The 18,358-nt window shown below is 52.8% G+C and overlaps 1 protein-coding gene across 1 annotated transcript; it reads left to right on the top strand.

The window, feature by feature from the left end:
• The first annotated feature begins 4,228 nt into the window (after positions 1 to 4,228).
• Positions 4,229 to 14,835, top strand: FGF6 (fibroblast growth factor 6). The gene is made up of 3 exons (XM_060026041.1): positions 4,229 to 4,574; positions 5,522 to 5,625; positions 14,659 to 14,835. The coding sequence occupies exons 1-3, from the start codon at positions 4,229 to 4,231 to the stop codon at positions 14,833 to 14,835; spliced, it is 627 nt and encodes a 208-aa protein (XP_059882024.1).
• Positions 14,836 to 18,358: the final 3,523 nt, after the last annotated feature.

Genomic DNA, 18,358 nt, shown 5'->3' with positions numbered 1-18,358 from the left:
GGGCTTGACCCATAACGAAGATTGGTCCTCTGCAGGCAAGGAGTCTGAATATAAAATCCCAAAGAGGAAATCCCCAGGGCACACGTAGCTCTGGTCAGACATTCCTCTAACAAGCATCACTATAGGAAGGGACAGAGGTACTCGTCCTGGTTTTGAAACAGAACATAAAGCAGCACTGGCTCCCTGAGGGCTTGGGGTCCTCAGCTTTGGAAGGAAAAGAAATACCCATCAGCGGCCCAGCAGGAGGTGGAAGGCTGGTGGATGGGGGTCCTGGCAGATGCCCTGTGGTGGTCCCAGACAGTGCTCACCCACATGCATGAGGCGTGCTCTGGACTTCTAGAAATAATTTGGGGCCACTTATAGTGGGGTGAAGCTCCACCTAAGCTGGTAGAGGTCAGAACTAGGGAAACTTGGGTTAGACTTCTAATGGGGTCCCACTTACGTGGGTGAGACCTGGGGAGAGCTGAGTTCCATTAGGAAAGTGAAAAGTAGGGACCAGCTAGCAAGGTAAGACCTGACCCCTCCCACAGAAGTCCAACCTGGGGACCTTTGTTCTGGAAACGTTTTCTCTTGAATCTTCCCACTTGTAGCAAGTGTCACGGGCCCTAAATGTCAGCTTTGGACAGGGTTCTTCCTAGTCTCTCCCCTCTGCCCGTGGCCATCTCAGACCCATCAAGACCCCTGATTGAACGCTACCTCTGAACACCAGGTGTGGGTGCATGGGTGTCTGAGCAAGAGAGAGGGAGAGAGCAAGTGAGGCGGCAGCCGCATTGCCCAGGTAGCTCTGAAAGACCAAGGTAAAAGACAGGAAGACGCTAAACACAGCTATTTTATTGTCTACCCGATAATTTTCTGTAATTTCCAAATTACTTTCTGTAATTCCAAAAAGGCAAATGTTGGGACTTCCCTGGCGGTCCAGTGGTTAAGACTCCACGCTTCCACTGCAGGGGGCACGGGTTCGATCCCTGGCTGGGGAACTAAGATCCTGCATGCCGTGTGGTGCGGCCAAAAAATAATAATAAAATAAAAAAGAAAGAAAGAAAAAGGTAAATGTTACTTTTTCTAAGTTAAATGTAAAAAGTACAAATAAGCAGTACTTTTCACAAGTTTCTGTGCTTTCCCTATGGTCACTCCTGAGGTGTTTGAAGTTCTTTATGTAATAACCAGCAGGCGTAGAAGGCATCCTGCCTGGTTGTGACAGAAGCCGTTCGGCTGGGCAGGTCAAACTTGACCAATGTCTACCGCGTGGTACCCCACTTGGGGACAAGGACCTGTTGTGGAAGGAGACGGACATTAGCATTTTTCCCCACTCACCTCCACCGACTCTCAGCTCATCCAGAGAGAGTGATTGACAGCCCCAAAGGCTGCTGGACAGCTATTTGAAAGAGGGGTCCACAGAGAGGCCTCCTCCACCTGTTACTCTTTTCTCTATCACTTCACATCCATAGGGGTCCCTAAGCCCCGGGAGAAGGGTCAGGTGCAAATCTGGTAAACCAAGAAGCCCTAGCAGTTGTCAACTTAATTAGTCTTCAGGAAAAATCTATGGATATGTGAGCACAGAGGAGTTGCTATGGAGACAGACCCAGGAGGCGCATTTAGAACAGGGCCTCATCACATCACCTGATAAAAATAAGACCCAGGCTTTTTAATAGAATGAATTACTTAAGTTTTATATTTAACAGGGGACAATACCAAGGCTATTACTGGTTTTCAGAATATTTTAGGAATCCGAGCTGCCTGCTTCTGCATATGTTGGCAGCCATCATAGTATATGCTTGGGTGGCCAGCATTCAGGAACTGGAAGGCCACGTGTCTCTCCCATCCTTGAGATGAGAGATGGTCCTTCTCACTTTGGGCTCGTCCTCCTTTAACTGGGTGAGTGATTCTCAATGTGTTTCTGAGAAAAGACTGTATTGTGCTCTGCATTGGCCCTTTGCATGTATTGTTGCTAATACATAATAACCCTATGTAGTAATGGTCTCATTTTGCAGATGAACAAACGAGGCTCAGAGAGGTTCAGAATTTTTCCAAGGTCACACAGCTAACAAGTGATGGAGTTGGGATTCAGAGCCAGGCGTCCCCCATTCTGAAGCCCTTTGTTTTATAAGATGCCAACCACGATCTCTGCCTGAAGAATCTAAATGAATCTAAAGAGAGTCACTATTTTTGTTGATATTTGACACGGACCTTGTCATGGTTTAATCTCTCCTCCAAAGCGGTCCCACAGTGGGTGGGTTCCAAGAAGAAATCCGCAGAGATTCTGACCCCCGGCTGATGAGCACCTCTCCAGTCATTCAAGGCAAGTGTTCATTTCAGACTAACTTCTTACCATCCGACAGCCTGCCAGGCTGCCTCTTCCTTAAGTCAGAACACCAGCATCATGAACACAAGATCCCAAAGTGAACACGGGTAAGGGAGTGTCTCCACTGCTCTTGCATGCAAGAGAATGTAAATGTATGAAATCTAGCTGGAAATCCAACATGATGGTTCTTTTCTGACAGTTTTGCCTTTGGATTATTCAAGACCCTCCTACTTTGCAGAGAGATGCTTTCTTATTAATTATGTTTTTTTTTCTTTTACTAGTTTTCTAACGAAGGCCTACCTGTGCCCATAGGGTGCCAGTCTTTCCTTGTTGTGGGAAAGATGGTGCTGGTGATGATAAAGCTGGGTGTGAGGTAATGCAGGTGACAGGGAGGGGAAAGGTGGTAGGGAAGCTAGGGGCCCAATGGTGAGGGCTATGCTAAGCAGAGGTTCGTATATTCCCTCCCCAACTCCCCACATTTTAGCAGCTGCAGGTAATGAGAGAAATCCCCTGGGCTTCAAGGGATCTGGGCAAAACGGACATGCAAGGCTTGGTGGAAATCCTAAGCAAGACATCAATCCAATGGACCAGGCAGAGGGGCAGAAGGCAGGTAGACTCCACAGACTGGAGGCTGGGACCCAGGCCAGGGCAGGAGCTTGGAATCAGAGGGGAGGGAGTAGGGTCTCAGGGCAGGCCCTGAGCAGTGTGCCTCATCCTAGGAGCTTCCCCGGGCTGCCCACAGCCTCCAGCACGGGTGCTGGGCGAAGCAGCCTGTGCTATTGAAGTAATGCCGTGAGAACCCTTGGCATGTAATGAGCTCAGCGGACTCCGTGCAAATCGAACTTCTACATCAGACCATCGCGCGGAGGTTCAAAGCACAGGCTTTGGGCTCAGGCCGACTTTATACGTTCTGGCTTTGCCACTTACTAGCTATGGTTACCCAGCACCTAAGCTCAGTCACTTAAGCTCTCCCCACCTCAGCTTCCTCATCTGTAAAATGGGAATGAATGACATCACTCAGATGCCAAGGGTGAGCCCAGATAGGAAAATGGCCAGTGGCCACGGCAAGGGCCAGATGCAACTCCCACCCTGTTGGCTGGGTGAATTCCATGACCGGGACGGAGAGCACAAGACCGACCCTAGCCTCGCCTCCCTCCACGATCCTCGGGACCCTTGCATACCGCACCCCCATCTCTGTCCTCTCTTGCTAAAGGGGTTCAGCCTTTCAGCATCCCCCCAGGCTCTGTGGCCCTCAACCATGAGCTCTTTCCATGAATAGGGTAACGCGTGTGCCCCGGTCATTGCCTGCCACCAAGACTGCCCCACCCCTGTCTTTACCCTTTGCCCTCTAAATGAGGAAGCCAGCGCTGCCAGGCCAAGAACTTCTGCCCAATTTGGGTCTTGGGTGGCCTCTGGCCTCCCTCTTCCCCGGGGCCCCTGGCCAACTCCTCCCTCCCCTCAGGGATGCTCGCCGCTCACTTCATTCCTGCTTCATAGTTGGAATGACAGTGGCTCCCAGCATCCCTGGGTGCCGGGGGTCTGGGGAGGCCGCCAGGCCCAGCAGCAGGTTAGTGTTACAGCCCTGGATGAGTGAGCCAGGCCAGCTGACGTCAGGGTGATGAAGGGCGGCGGGGCGGGCCAGGCTGCTGAACTATAAAGATAGGTCAAATCAAGCAGAACCAACTCGGGTCGGAGTGAGCGGGCCAGCTAGACCGCGTCCCCAAGCCATGGTCCGTACCGGCCGCGGCTCAGCCCGGGTCCCTCTGCTCCAGACCCGAGTGCCCAGAGCAGGCTTTCGTTTCATGTCAGCAGCCTTCAACTGCCTTCCAAAAATAAGCCCCTGCCGCCATGCGGAGGGGAGGAAAACAAGAAGGGCGGTATTTTTAGGGCCATTAATTCCGACCACGTGCCTGAGAGGCAAGGTGGATGGCCCTGGGACAGAGGCAGCTCATCACTATGTCCCAGGGAGCAGGACGTCTGCAGGGCACGCTACGGGCTCTCGTCTTCCTCGGCGTCCTCGTGGGCATGGTGGTGCCCTCCCCTGCGGGCTCCCGCGCCAACAGCACGCTGCTGGCTTCGAGGGGCTGGGGCACCCTGCTGTCCAGGTCTCGGGCTGGGCTGGCTGGAGAGGTTGCTGGCGTGAACTGGGAAAGCGGCTATTTGGTGGGCATCAAGCGGCAGCGGAGGCTCTACTGCAACGTGGGCATCGGCTTCCACCTCCAGGTGCCCCCCGACGGCCGGATCAGCGGCACCCACGAGGAGAACCCCTACAGTGAGTGCCAGTGGCAACCGGTTGGGAAGCTGGGGGCTGGGGCTCAAGCAGGGATAAAGGATGGAGGGGCCTCGCCCTGGTGCCCGGAGTCCTGTTATGAAGGGGGAAGCGTTATTCTTACGGATGCCCATGAGCTTAGCCACCGCCCCTGACTCGCTTTGACCCTGCCTCGGTGCAGGCGTAAGTGTGCTGAGGTCCGAGCATCCTGGTGTCTTCTGCCATCACCCACAGAGCCCCTGAGGCACTAATTCCTTCAGCATTGCAGGCCCAGCCAGGGCCTTGTAGGACCACAGGGAACCCCCAACCTGGGGGAGCCATGAAACAAGGGTTGGGAGAACCGGTGAGGATGCTGGGACCAAATTAGACACACGCTGCTTTTTATTTAGCTCTTCTCTTTGAGAGGAAAGGCAAGTTGTTTGCAGAATTTCCAGCTGAAGCACATCCTTTTTTTATTTCAACTTGCCCCCTCTGTCCTACAAGTTGATGGGCTGCTGCCTAGATGGGCTCTCCCCAGGAGGGGATAGGGCTGCAGGATCCAGTGTTTGCAAGATTTTTTTTGTTTGCAAGATAACATGGGCTATTTGTTGAAACGTGAGGCGTATACATTGTTAACAAAGCTCATCAGAATTCACTTCCTTCACCCACGTCAAGGATGTGGTGTGATTAAGCCCAGATTCAAAGCTGACTTTAGGCGGATGCCTAAGTGGCCACTGTGAACTCCAACTCTGACGTCAGAACTTTCGCCTGCAGAGCTGGATTTGTAAGCAGGACTGGCCGAGCCTGGCAGCCGATCTCCTAAAGTGAGATCAAGGGCGGAGGTGATGGAGGCTCTGACTTTCTAGAAGCAGGCGGACGGGCCTAGATGCCCTTGGAGGGTCACCTTTGGGTTGGCGTCCTGCTCTGATCTGCACAAGCCTGGGGTAATGCAGCTCCCATTTCTTTGTCAGGCCTGCTGGAGATTTCCACAGTGGAGCGAGGCGTGGTGAGTCTCTTTGGGGTGAAAAGTGCCCTCTTCGTTGCCATGAACAGTAAAGGAAGATTATACACCACGGTGAGTTCATCAGGCCAGGGGAAGCTTCAGGCTGTACGAGGCCTGAAGATTACGCAATTGAAGAAAATAATGCAAAATCTTGAAGAGGGGCGTGAATGTTTATCTAGAATGGGTCGGGGGGTTGCTGTGGAAGGAGCTGGTGCGAGTGAAGGGCTTATACCTCTTAGCTGCACGGTGAGTCAGCCTGTGCGCTGGACCATGTCTTCCCTGATCCCACCCACCGCCCCTGACTCACCTTGACCCTGCCTCGGTGCAGGCTTAAATGTGCTGAGGTCATTTAAGACAGAAACCGTAGCTCAGAGGGCTTCTGGGTCCGAGGGAAACCCACGTTCTGGCATAAAGCTGTTTGTCCAGGCTTACGGTCAGGTCCTGAGCAGGAGAGGCCCAGAGAAGCAGGCCTGTCTTTCAGCCTGGGCACGCTGTTCCCACGGCTCACCCTCCGAGGCCCCCAGCCTGGAGCACAGTAGGAGGAGAAGACACGAAGCTCTTTTCCTCGCCTTCATCAGTGCGTGGACATTTTACTTTAAGGTTTTAAGTCCTCTGGTCTCTGATCCCAAGAGCTGGAGAAGCATCCTCCCCTAGGGGATGTAAGACTCTCTTGGCTGGCCCCAGATCCCACCCCCTGCCTTCTCCCATCACAGGTCATCCCTGGCGGGGCGGGGTGGGGGGTGTCAATGCTAGCACTTTGGTTAACCTCACCAACTTCCATATTTACCGAAATCTCTGACCTCTCTGACCCCCTCGTTCCTGGGTCTCTCAGCCCATAATTTGGCATATTGCAAAATATGGGCTGGGAAAGCGTCCCTACGAAGGCAAAGAAACTGGGTGTTCTTTCAGCAGAAATAAGGTTAGAAAGGAAGACCTCTGAGCCGTGGTCAAGGAATAGCAGAGTGGCCATTTATGGGGAGGGTTTGGAGGGCTGTTCTACCTTTGCGTGGGGACAGACAGGATCCGAATGTGAACAGGGGCGTCTGGGATCGGTGCCGGGGTCCGGGGAGGTTGTCCCAACAGACCAGGCTGTGAAATACCCAAACGGGGTGCTCGGGTGGCCTCGGCCTGTGATCTGCAGTGCCAGCACCTCTCCATTTGGGCTCGTTTACGTGGAGACAAGACGTGCATTAGAATCAGTGGGCCTCTGGAGACAAGCGCTGGAGGGGAGGCAGGCGGGAGCTGGAACTAGGGTCCTGGTCTGTACCGCCAAATGCTCTCCTCCTTCTGGCCTGCAGGCATCACCTGCCGAGCCCGGAGACAGGTTTGCACACAGCCCCGATTCACCTGAGACCTGGGAGAGCCAGGGTCCCATCAGCAAAGTGAGGATAAAGGTCAGATGCACCTCTGGGGGTGCTGGGTGATAGTGTGCTCAGAAAACATCCCCAGGGCGCCTGACAAACAGGAGGTGCTCAATACAGGGGAGCCATTTATATTGTCTGAACACTGCCATAGGCTCTGCACCCCTCTTTCCTAGAGGTGGGTCTTGTGGGAGGACCGTTTGCATCCACATCGCCTTGGTAACTTGTTACATGTCCAGATCTCTGGGGCCCTTCCTCAGAGATGCTTAGCCAGTAGGGCTGGAATGGGGACCTGCAAATCGGTTTGTTTTTATTTTTTAAGTTTCCCAGGTATTTCTGAGATGCAAGCAGGCTAGGGACCACCAGGCTACCTGGCTTTCCGAGGGCAAGGAATCCTCCCTGCCCCGGGGTTACACTAGCGCTGAGGGCTGCTGGGAGATGAAACAGCCATGAGATTGGGATTCTCAGACGCCCTTTTCACTGCTCTCTGCGTATGTGATGGAGAGGACGAAGCAGCTGGAACCAAGGAGGCCCTGGTGGAGTAAGTGCCCGCTCTGTGCGGCGGGTCGCCCCAAAGAGCCCCTTCCCTGCAGCCGGCGTAGTGCCTGGAATCCCACTCGTTGCAAAGCCAGGAACGGAGGCTGTTGGCTCTGGGGTTCTACGCAAGGTGAATCTTTTGGAAGGAAGCACAAATTACATCAACCCTTATCTCTGCCACCTTCATTAACAAGCTATTTAGTATTTTTTTCTCCTTATCCCGAAAGAAATTGAACTGTGAGCTGGGGAAAGGGTGCAAAGAGAAGGTCAATGCCTCCACTTCCCACTTGAAACCTGGGGCCCCCGTAGGAGAAGCCGGGGAGGCTGGGAACAGGGGACCTCACAGCGAGAGTGCTGCAGGTGGATAGAACTTCAAGGAGCACGAGGAAGGGGGCAACTCTGAAGTGTGGGCTGACCCCTGATGTCGGTGACGCCCCTGACCCCTCACTCCTGGGCAGATGACTTCAAAGGGGGTCCGCAGGGCTCACTAAAGGAGAGGAGTCCCGGAAAACGGGGGCTTCCGTAGGAGAAGCCCCGCCCACTGTCTACACCCCAATCCCCCCCCCCCCCACACACACCCGGGAGCATCTGGCTCAAAGGCACCTTCTTGGAGGCGGAGATTGCCCTCCCTGGCGCCCCGAGCCCGGCACCAGGTGCTTCTGAACCACCTATCCACTCCCTGCTACGCCCCCCAGGGGCCATTATCACAGTCTAAAATCCAATGCCCCCTGATCCAAAGAGCTGGGAAAACTCCCACTGGGTGATGATTTCATTCACACTATTTCCCTTTAAGCCCCAAGAGCTGCCTCCCCTCCCTGTGGCTCAGCTGCTATGGCCCCTCAGTGGGGTTTCTCCTGGGGAGAGGGGAACCATGCTGGGGGGGAAGGAGGGGGGAGCAGGGGCAAGGTAGGAAAATAAGAGCCAGGAAAACCCACCTAGGTGCCTCCCGCAGGTCTCATCCCTTGGAAAGAGGGGTGCAGAGCCTGTGGCCGTGTTTCGACAGTGTAAGTAGCTCCCCTGTATTGAGCACCTCCTGTCTGTCAGACGCCCCGGGGATGCTTTCTGAGCACACTATCCCCCAGCACCCCTGGGAGGCACATCTGGCCTTTATCCTCACTCTGCAGATGTGACCGTGGGTCTCCGGGGTCTCAGGTGAATCAGGGCTGTGTGCAAACCTGCTTCCAGGTTTAGCAGGTGATGCCCGTAGGCCGGCAGCAGAAGCGCACCTGGTGTGCAGACTAGGAGCCGGGTTCCAGCTCCTGCCCGCCCACCCTCCAACTACTGTCTTACTTCGGGCAAAGTCTGTGACCCTCTCTGAGACCAGACCTCTCTCTGCTCTCTCTGATGTGGACCGAGGCAGGAATCAGTGAGTTCCAGTCTCCTTGATCTTTTTAAAATTTAAAAGATAAAAATCAAAGATCTCCACCTGGCAGTGGTTCTGTGAGAATCCCTGTGCTTTAGAATCAGTTATGCTTCTGAGTGATTTTGGTTTTACTAATTAGAACTGTGTCTCCATCCTTTTCATCAATAGTACTATGACAGCTGGCAAAGCACAGCATTTGTTTCATCCACAGAGGCCGTTGACCATTACCTAGGACGTTACAATTGGGGAGGGGAGGACCAAGTCTTTCCCTCGCTCAGTTAGCTGCACCCCTCCCCTAGAGGAGAACGCATTCCTGAGGGGATGAGGCAAAGGGTCCCTGGTGTTAGACTATGTGGAAGGGCCGGGAGATGGGACCCCTGAGCAGGGAGGGGCTGGTGCTACAGCGAGGGGCCCGGGGGACCCTGCAGACGGTCTCACAAACAGCTTTGTCTGCAGCCCGCCTGCTACCCAGAGCGATACAGGAATGAGAAGCCATGATAGGCCTGGCGGAGACATCTTCAGACACTTCTAAATTGCTGGTGCGATTGTGTGTTAGGAACGGGGATTAGAGCAGACAGATGTCTTCAGAGCCGGGAGATGTTATTTCTCCATTTCAGCTAAGGACCAGAAAAGTAGCAGTCAGGGACTGCAGGAGGAAAGGGTCTTAGGACAAGGAGTTTTCTGGTTTTTTCTCACCACCCGCCTCCTTACCCATCCACACCCCTCCCCAGCTCCCATGCACACACGCAGCCAGGAGTAACGGGGGCAAGTGGCCCAGGGCAGGCCTAGAAGGAAGAACTTCAAAGATAAAAAGACACTTTCATTAGTCCGGGTGACCTACTGACCAAAGACAAGATGGGATGGATGTCTGGTCCACCGCAGGCTCTAAGGGGCATTTCCGCCAGAGGTAACTCACGCTGAGAGACACCCCTGTATGTACCCCCCTGCAAAACGCCCTTCTCCACTGCGAGAGCCAAATACTTTAGAGTTTGGGTCCTCATAAGTCTGATTATGCCTATGTGGAATTGAAGACATTGTCATGCTGGGGCTTGGGACCCGGCAGGCCCAGGCAATGTGATCTGGGGGAATTCTTTTCATTTGTTCAAGTAATAATATACGGTAGCTGCTTTTATTAACATGTCGTTCGCTTGGCTTTTCTCAGCAGAGCTCAGGAGCCAACGTTCCTGAGCCATGAGACTCAGCGCAGGGGCACGAATGGAGAGATGAATCAAGGGGCTGGTCCTGATGCCAGCTCGAGCCTCCGTGTGGGCAGTGGAACATCGGGCTGCAGGGAGCAGTTCAGGGCCATGGTCTTGGCCTCGCCCCCAGCCGCGTGGCCACCTGAACACCAAGGATGGGGTGGAGAGGGGTGCGGGGAGGAACGGGCAAGGGCGAGGTAGAGAGGCTTCCATAGCAAACTTCACCCATTTCTCCTTTCTCACTGCAGATGGACACAGAATTCGGGGGAAGGCTAGGGACGTGAGGTAGGCTAGGGAAAGAAACAGAGGTCGGAAACTTTTTGAAAATTTGGGGTTGGGGGTTGAATAATCAAAATCTGACCATCAGAGAACAAAGCACAGTGTATATGCAACCACTGTCTTGCACATTTAAACAAATGTGTTTTAGGAGACTCAGACCTTAGCAAAGGCTGGATTCTTCAACTGGACACATTCTAGATCAGAGGATCGGGGCAAATGCCCTGAGTTTCTGGTCCCAATCGCTCAATTCCTCCCCCTCCCCCACCCCCACTCCCCCCAGGTCCTTCGCCCCAAGATCTGCATTCCTCTCTAGAGTTTGCAAACCACACGCGAAACCTCTCCCTTGACCACCATCCAGATCAGAAATGAAGTCTCCTGGAAACTGGTGGGCAGGGTGCTCTCCGGGGTCATAAACAGTTAGAACAGAGGGGAGAGAAGCAGGGGATGGACAGGGGGAAGGACAGGACCCGGGGGAGAGAACGGACCAGTCTCTGATGCAAAGGTTCTCTCACTCCATTTTCTGGCCCATCTTCTATCCTGAATTCCCTTCCCATTTTCAATAATCTACTAACATGACGAGGTAATACATGGACGTGGTTTAAGGGGGAAAACGTGCAGAAGAATATACCACGGAAATGAAGTCTCCCTCTCACTGTTGTCTTGAAGCCACCCAGACCCTCCCCAGAGCAGCCACTGTTGCCAGGCCCTGTGTACCTACCGTCCCAGGAAGTCCCAATGTCCCTGTGCCTGTTCTCACACTGGCCTCAGTTTTTAAAACCACACGAACTGGGGCAGACTAGCCACACAATTTGAATCTTGCTTCTTCACTGAACAACATGCCTTGGAGACCGTTTCAAATCCGTGCGCAAGGAGGTTCTGTTTCTTATGGCCGAGAGTATTCCATTGGGTGGCTCTCCCATCACTGAGCTAACCACTGCCCTCCTGGTAGACACTTAGGTTGTTTTTGGTCTCCCACTATTACAAATGGTGCCGCCGCACGTGACTTTTGTACATGAGTGGGAGTGAACCAGTAAGATAAATTCCTAGAAGTGGAATTACTATCCAAAGCTGTAGTTATTATTTTATTCTAATAAATATTGTAAAATTTCTCTCTATAGCGGTTATAACAATATACACACCAACAGACAACAAATGAGAATTCCTAGTCCCCTTGCCCTCATCAATGAAAGCCCATTGTCAAACAGTGTTCTTTCTGCAACCTGACAATTAAAAATGTGATCACACAGTTATGGTTGATGTTTCTCTGTTAGGCACATGTTCTTATGTTTAAATGCTATGTGTATTTCCTTTTCTGTGAACTATCTGTTCATAAACGTCTATTTTTCAGTGAGTTCGGGGTTCTGGATATAGTAGCAAAATTCAATCTATTGCAAAATATATTACAAAATATAATGCATTGTAAATATTTTTAATCCGGTTTGCTATTTATATTTTTATTTTGTTTAAGGTGATTATTCTTTTCCAAGCAGAAGTCTAATTTATTCATCTTCGTTTTTAAAATGCCTTCTAGTTTTTTGTGTCCTACTTAGAAAGACCTTTCTGACTTATTTTAAGGTTCTCTTCTCTTTCTCTCCCTTATTTACTTACTTACTTACTTACTTACTTATTGCTGTGCCCACGCGTCTTGTGGTGTCTCAGTCTCCCCACCAGAGATTGAACCCGGGCCTTGGCAATGAAAGCCTGGAATCCTAACCACTCAGCCACCAGGGAACTCCCCTTAAGGTTCTCTTTTTAACATTTAAAACTTTGTTCCTTTTGGAATTTATTTTAGTGTTAGGAATAAAATCATACATCAAACCTTATTATTATTACTATTATTATGATGATTATTAAAGATAGCATCCAGTTCTTCCAACACCACGTTTCGCCAGTGATTGGAAATGCCACTTGTATGTTATGTTCATTTCAGATCCACCTTTATTTTATGTTCCTGTTTGGATTTACTTCTGGACTGCATTTTGTTAGTTGATCCACACCAGACTATTAATCCATGTATCATTACTTCTACTCAACTTTTACCATTGATCCCAACTTTATTTTTCCCTTGTGCTGTTTCTCCAGAGTTTTGCCCATCGACAGCCTTAGGTCCTGTGGCTGCCCCGACCCCCCCATGTCCAGAGAGGCCCCAGGGGTGTGGGGCCGGAGCCCAGTCAGCTCTGTGCCCTCCTCCCCCAGGCTCACCTCCTACTGCCACTCAGGCAATAAATGCAGGACTTAGAAGGTAAATTGTCCTGCAACCCACAGCAAGTTTTACAGGAATGATGATTCTGGGTAAGACAAAGTCTTTTAGTGCTTTTAATTTAAACTAACTCATGAATCAATTGGAGAAGCATCACTATGGCAATACAAATAATTTTTTATTTTACTGTGTGCCAGGAATTATACCAAGGACTCTCCATGCATTATTTCGATGAATGCTCCCTCCAGGGCTAGGACGGAATTATTCTCACTGTTCCCATTTTACAGATGAGGAAGCTGAGGCTTAGGAGGTAAACTCATTTGCCAAGTTCACACAGCTGTGTAAGAGGTGAATCGTCACATGCTCTTTGCCTATTTTGATGAGTTTTTTTTTTCCTACTTTGGGACATTCCTTTCTTCATTCTACAAGTGTTTTTGAGCACCCATAACAAGGGAGATGAAAACTTGTGAAAACAGAGCTTCCTGGCATGGTCTTCAGAAGCCAGTTGATGTGGCTGGTGGAAGCTCGCAGGGTCATCTCAAGCAAATTCACATCACAGGAAGGTGCTCTGTACACAGTAACCCAGGGGCGTGAGAGGGAAAGGGGGGATGCGTTCATTCAGCTGGGGCAGAAGGGACCAGCGACTGGTACTACCCGACGTGTTTCCTAAATAACGCCGCCTGTCCCTTGCCAGCTCTCGCTGCATCAGAGAGAAGCCACCCCTGCAGGGGCATCCGTGGGTGGCTGTGCCGTTCCAATTAGACCATCATTCATGCAGCATCACGTGCTCAACAGGACACAGTCCTTGTCTCAGGGAGCCGGGAGTCCCCTGGGATGGTGCACTGTTTTCCGTGCTGCCGGACTGGTCCGCTCGGAGCCCCGAGGAGCTGGCTCATCCTCCTCCGTTCATAACAGGAAGAGGCTCTCGGCCACCCTACGCCTGACAAGGCCAGGTGCTCATAGTATAATTCCTTTTAAGAAGGTCAGGCGATACCCCTAGCATAGCCGCTTAGCCACTGAGTGGGTTTTTTATAGCCGATGGCCTCAGTCGGCAGGAAGGAGTCGGGTGTTATGCTCAGCTCTGTTTCGGTTTCATTCTACATTTCTTTAATGACTAGATCCCAGGCCTCCTGGCTCCCAGGGAGCGACCCCCATCGGAAGCCCAGAAACCCCTCCAGTCCGGGGCAGTGACCCGGGTGGGCTTGGGAGGAAGTGGCTCTCTTTTCTAGGAATAAAGGAAGACTTGGGTGATTTATTGGGGCTGAACTTGTTGATGTGTCCTTGGCACTGCTGGTCACAGAGGGAACCAGGTTCTTTCCCCCATGAAAGTTGCTGCTCCTCGCCATCTCTGTCCCTGCCCTTCCCTGGTGACCTGTGGACGCCCAGGAGGCACTGGGCATGTTGTTCAGTGAAGAAGCAAGGTTCAAGTTGTGTGGAGAGTTTGCTCCAGTTCGTGTGGTGTTAAAAACTGAGGCCAGTGCCCCCCATTCTAGGCTCAAAGTCAAAATCGAGAATGGGCCCCTTTAAGGGGCAGCAAACTTGGCCCTTAAACTGGGAGAGACAGGGTGAGGGAACACAAGTGGAGAGACAGTTACCATATTAAACAGATGCGCTGGGAAGGACTTAGGAAGCCATGCATCTCGCCTTCCACTCGCCGCCCCCGCCCCCCGCAAACGCTCCGCAACCATATGGTTTGCAGAAAAAGGAATCAGGCTGGGAGGGGAGGCGCCTGCCCCAAGGTCACACAGCTAGAGCCACCAGGCAAACCCCAGCTCTCTATCCTGCCGCACTAGGTCCTCTCGCAGTGGACTTGAGAAAACAGCTTCTTTTATCCTTCCCTGGTCCTTTCTCTGAATAAACCATCATCCCTGTTCTTGGGAGAAAGTGTCCGGGACTGGCAGTCAGGAGAACCCCCAGCCCCCTTGTGACACAGGCTGTCCACCCCCATCCCCGGGCCTGGGCTTCCTCATCGTGAAGGAGGGGAGGTGAGGGGGGACCACGAGAGCTAAGGCTCCCCTGTTCTCAGCTTCCATGTTTCTGCTCACCCAGGATGGCCCAGGGCTCCTGGAGGCTGTCTGACATGGGAAAGCGAGGGACCCACCGCAGACGTGCCTGCTGGGCCTCACGTATCGCTGATGCTCTGCTGTTTGTCCATTTCTCTCACAGCCCAGCTTCCAAGAGGAGTGCAAATTCAGAGAGACCCTCCTGCCCAACAATTACAACGCCTACGAGTCAGACCTGTACCGAGGCACCTACATCGCGCTGAGCAAATACGGACGGGTGAAGCGGGGCAGCAAGGTGTCCCCGATCATGACCGTCACTCACTTCCTCCCCAGGATATAAGGACCCTGAAGGAAGGCTCACAGGTGGAAAGCAATGTCTTTTCTGTTGGAATTTTGCACAAGTGAACAATTCCCCCCTCCCCCCATGCCCCCCTATTCGGGCTCCTTTTATGCTTGGGGGGACCTGAGTCGGTTCCCTTGGCCACCGGACCCCATGACACGTGACCCACCCAAGCGAGGGGTTGCAGCCGGCATCCTAGAATGGCAATGGATCCCATGCTCTGACCTCATCTGAGGAAAGACGGTCCAGAGACACTTGGGGGGTGGGACCTTGGACACAGGAGAAGGCAGGGAGGAAGCGTGTGTGTGTGCTGATGCGTATCTGTACATCTTGGTATATATCGTCAGAACCAAGGCATCTCGGAACAGCAGGCTCCTTCCTCCCGGGGTCATCGCTTCAGGAATCTGCCTGCAGGAATGTCACCTGTCAACCCAGCAGGACTGACACGTGCTCCCATTCTGCCTCTTTCCAATCACCTTTCCATTCAGAGGCCACTGACTGCGCGGGTTGCGTGGAGGTGGGGGCAGCAGCTGTCCTCTAAGTGCAGGGAGGGCAGGGTGACAGGCAGTAAGATTTAGCTGCTGACCAGAAGGAGTGGGCAGGTACTCCGGGCATCCTGCGTGTGAGGGCTCTGGGGACACTGGGACACATTGTCAGGGAGGCTGGGGGAGAAGGGATCCCCCTCTCGGAGGAAAGGGTAGAGCAGCGTCTCTGGCAGCGGGGGGAAACCTGCTCAAAGCAGCGGGAGAGACTGAGTGTTCTAGAGAGAGCCTTTCTGCCTGGAAGTCAGTGCTGCGCGTAGCTCGAGAACAAGCTGGGGCCAGGCTGCCTGTCCATAATTTTTCCTCACCTTGAACCAGGTCTTATTTTAACCTCAGATGACAGGGATCCTAATAATGGCAACCTCTTTGGCGAGGGGTGAGGGGGTACAAAATAGGCCACGAAGGAAGTAGAGAGGCTTTGGACTACAGATGCTAATTCCTTTCCAGCAACGTCCAGGAAACTCACCCAAGTTCTCATCTGATACTCTCACTTCCTTCTCGGGCGTCCTCTGCCACATGCGCTGGTGCCTGGGCGCAGCGGAATCGGGCATCGTGACCTCCGGAGTTTGCCCCCTCTGACCCCCCTACGGTAGGAGAGGAGTGATAATCCCGTGAAACAGAGCAGCCCAGCTGAAGCAGCTCCTTGCCGTACCATGCCTCCTTGCCTCCTGTCCTTGGAGAGTATTTAAAGAAGAGGTGCCCCAAGCGACTATAAATGTTGTCCTCCTGGAGCCTTCAGATTCCTGAACCATTGGAACGTTCCTAAACCTGAAACAAGAGAGACCCGTATCAGAGCACAGATATTTTCAGTGTCTGTGGCTTTGCAGAACGAGCTGACACCCTCTGCGACTCTCGGGGGCCCCAGCCTGCGAGACAAGCCCTCATCTGCTGCAAATACCTTCGCCTTCGACATACCTCTCTATTTGCAGAGGTGGCCATCTATAGATTGACCTGAGATGAGCTGAGGATAGAGGCTGGCGATCCAAGGAAGAGGCACCCTACTGGCTGCCTCCCCGCCTGGCACATATCAGGGCAGGTGCATGCTGGGGGAGGAAGGAAAGGCTGCACCACGGGGGGCGAAGACGGAACGGACAGTAAGAGCTCAGGACGAGAGTGGTGAAACCTTGGATAGAAACTGGACCGAGTTGAGGTCTTGGTCAAGCAGAAGGGGGAGAAAATTGGTCCATCTTGACTGTTCAGAAGATTTCAAGTGTAGGTCTGCTTGGAGGCAGGGGACAAAGCTGATTGTTTTTCAGGAGGTCTTGTCCTGAGTAACTGGTCTTTTTTAACAGGGTACCTCGGAAACAGATGCTCTCAGGACCTGACCTGCATGTCAGCTCCAGCTGAGACGTGGTGGGCGTGTAGGAGGGCTGGGTGGACAGATGGACCGCAATCTGGAGAGGAGAAGAAAGTCACAGGTCCCAAACCATTCATTCCCTTCTTCCCGGGTCTTGAGCTCCCTTGCAGGAGAGGCTCTTCTAAAGAGAGTCGAGAGCCTTCGAATGGTTAGATCTTTCCTGCAACTCCCTAAAGGCTTATAAAAGTGCCCAGATCCTGACCAGGAGTTTCCCCAAATGTCCACTCCCATCTCTCGTGTTAGGAGTGAGAATGAGAAACTCTGAAATCCCAAAGCCAGCCAGGCTTGATACCCGTCGCTCTAGCATACGGGTTGTCTAAGGTTGGCATCGCTATGGGCAGCTGGGCATCTGTTCTCACTGGTACCAGGGCCCGTGCTGTACCAGTGGGTCCATACTTTGAAGGTCACCTCTGGAGGTAGGGACACATCACTGAGTGTTTCAAATCCTTCCCATCCAAAGGAATTCTCCCAGGGCTTTCTCTTTGACCTGTGAGTGACTTAGACTTAGGAAAAGTCCATCCCCATCCGCAGAAGTGGGTTACGGGGCGGGAACACAGTGAGATCAGCACAGGTGTGCAGAATCCTCTCCTAGCTGATCCCCATCTGAGTTCTGAACTCACCTGTCAGCCCCATCGGACCCAAAAGGCTGCAGAAGAGGTGGCAGAAGCAGGAGAACAGGGGTGTCCCCACCTTCCCGCTGAGGATGTATTAAGAATGACTTGGGTCTTCCCTCCCTCCCCCAGATCCTGAGCTTTGACCCTGGTTCATAGCGTTTTGTAGATAACTGGCCTCTCTTCCTTCCTGAACCTTCTCTAGCAGCTCCATGCAAAGGTGGGGCTCCAGGAGCCCAGAGGCTGCCTTATTCCCTCTTCAAGAGCAAACAATGAAGAAGAGAGCAACACACGTGCACCCCTTGAGATGGCTTCCCAGCTGGGACGAGGTTAGCTCAGAACAAACTGGGGGCCCAGGACCACAAAGAATCGGCACCCTCCTCACGGGGCCGTGGATAGAGCTCAGAGGAAACCAGAAAATGCCCTGCTAGTTCCTGCTGTTGACTACAGTGACCATTTGCTGCCTTCTAAGCCCTTCCCTCCCCGCTTCCCAGATGGGTTTGCACCTCCCTGGGAAAGCAGCTTATAGCTTTGTGATGGATACCCTGCAGTTCTCCTTCACAGCCTCCTCTCCGCCCCCATGTCCCCTGCACCTCCTGCGCACATAGCCCAAGCCCCTGGTCAGAGCCGTTCTATGGCTTAAGAAAAAGGGGGTTTTCTCCTTCCTCCATCCAGGCTGTAAACCTCTCTCCTTTAGACGCACTGCGTTCTCCCCAGGCCTGGAATTCTCTCCCAGCCCCGTCCGACCCGGGACAGCTGGGGTTCTCCTGCTCAGGCTGGCTCTGGTCCTCTCTTGTCCAGGACCTCAGATCTTTCACATTCTGATCCTACAAGGGTCCTGGGGGAGGAAGGAAACACAAAAGGCCGTGAGCTGTCGGTCTCCTTCTCCCCGGGGTTGGACATCCATTGCCTCGGCCCACTTTGGACCACAGCCACTAGTACAAAGCAAATGCGTCTGGCCTCCAAGATACCAGGATGTCCTCTCTGCCCTCCCTTTCCTTTTTTGCCCCTTT

The sequence above is a fragment of the Delphinus delphis genome, chromosome 11 (genome assembly GCF_949987515.2).
Source record: "Delphinus delphis chromosome 11, mDelDel1.2, whole genome shotgun sequence".
Taxonomy (NCBI): Eukaryota; Metazoa; Chordata; class Mammalia; order Artiodactyla; family Delphinidae; genus Delphinus; species Delphinus delphis.
Note: the sequence above shows the minus strand (reverse complement) of the source record. Positions and strands in the feature narration are given on the sequence as shown.

Coding starts and splice junctions, on each gene's coding strand:
- FGF6 (XM_060026041.1), top strand. CDS start 4,229: ATGGCCCTGGGACAGAGGCAGCTCATCACTATGTCCCAGGGAGCAGGA. Junction 4,575..5,521: donor CCACGAGGAGAACCCCTACA/GTGAGTGCCAGT, acceptor TTTCTTTGTCAG/GCCTGCTGGAGATTTCCACA. Junction 5,626..14,658: donor AAGGAAGATTATACACCACG/GTGAGTTCATCA, acceptor TTTCTCTCACAG/CCCAGCTTCCAAGAGGAGTG.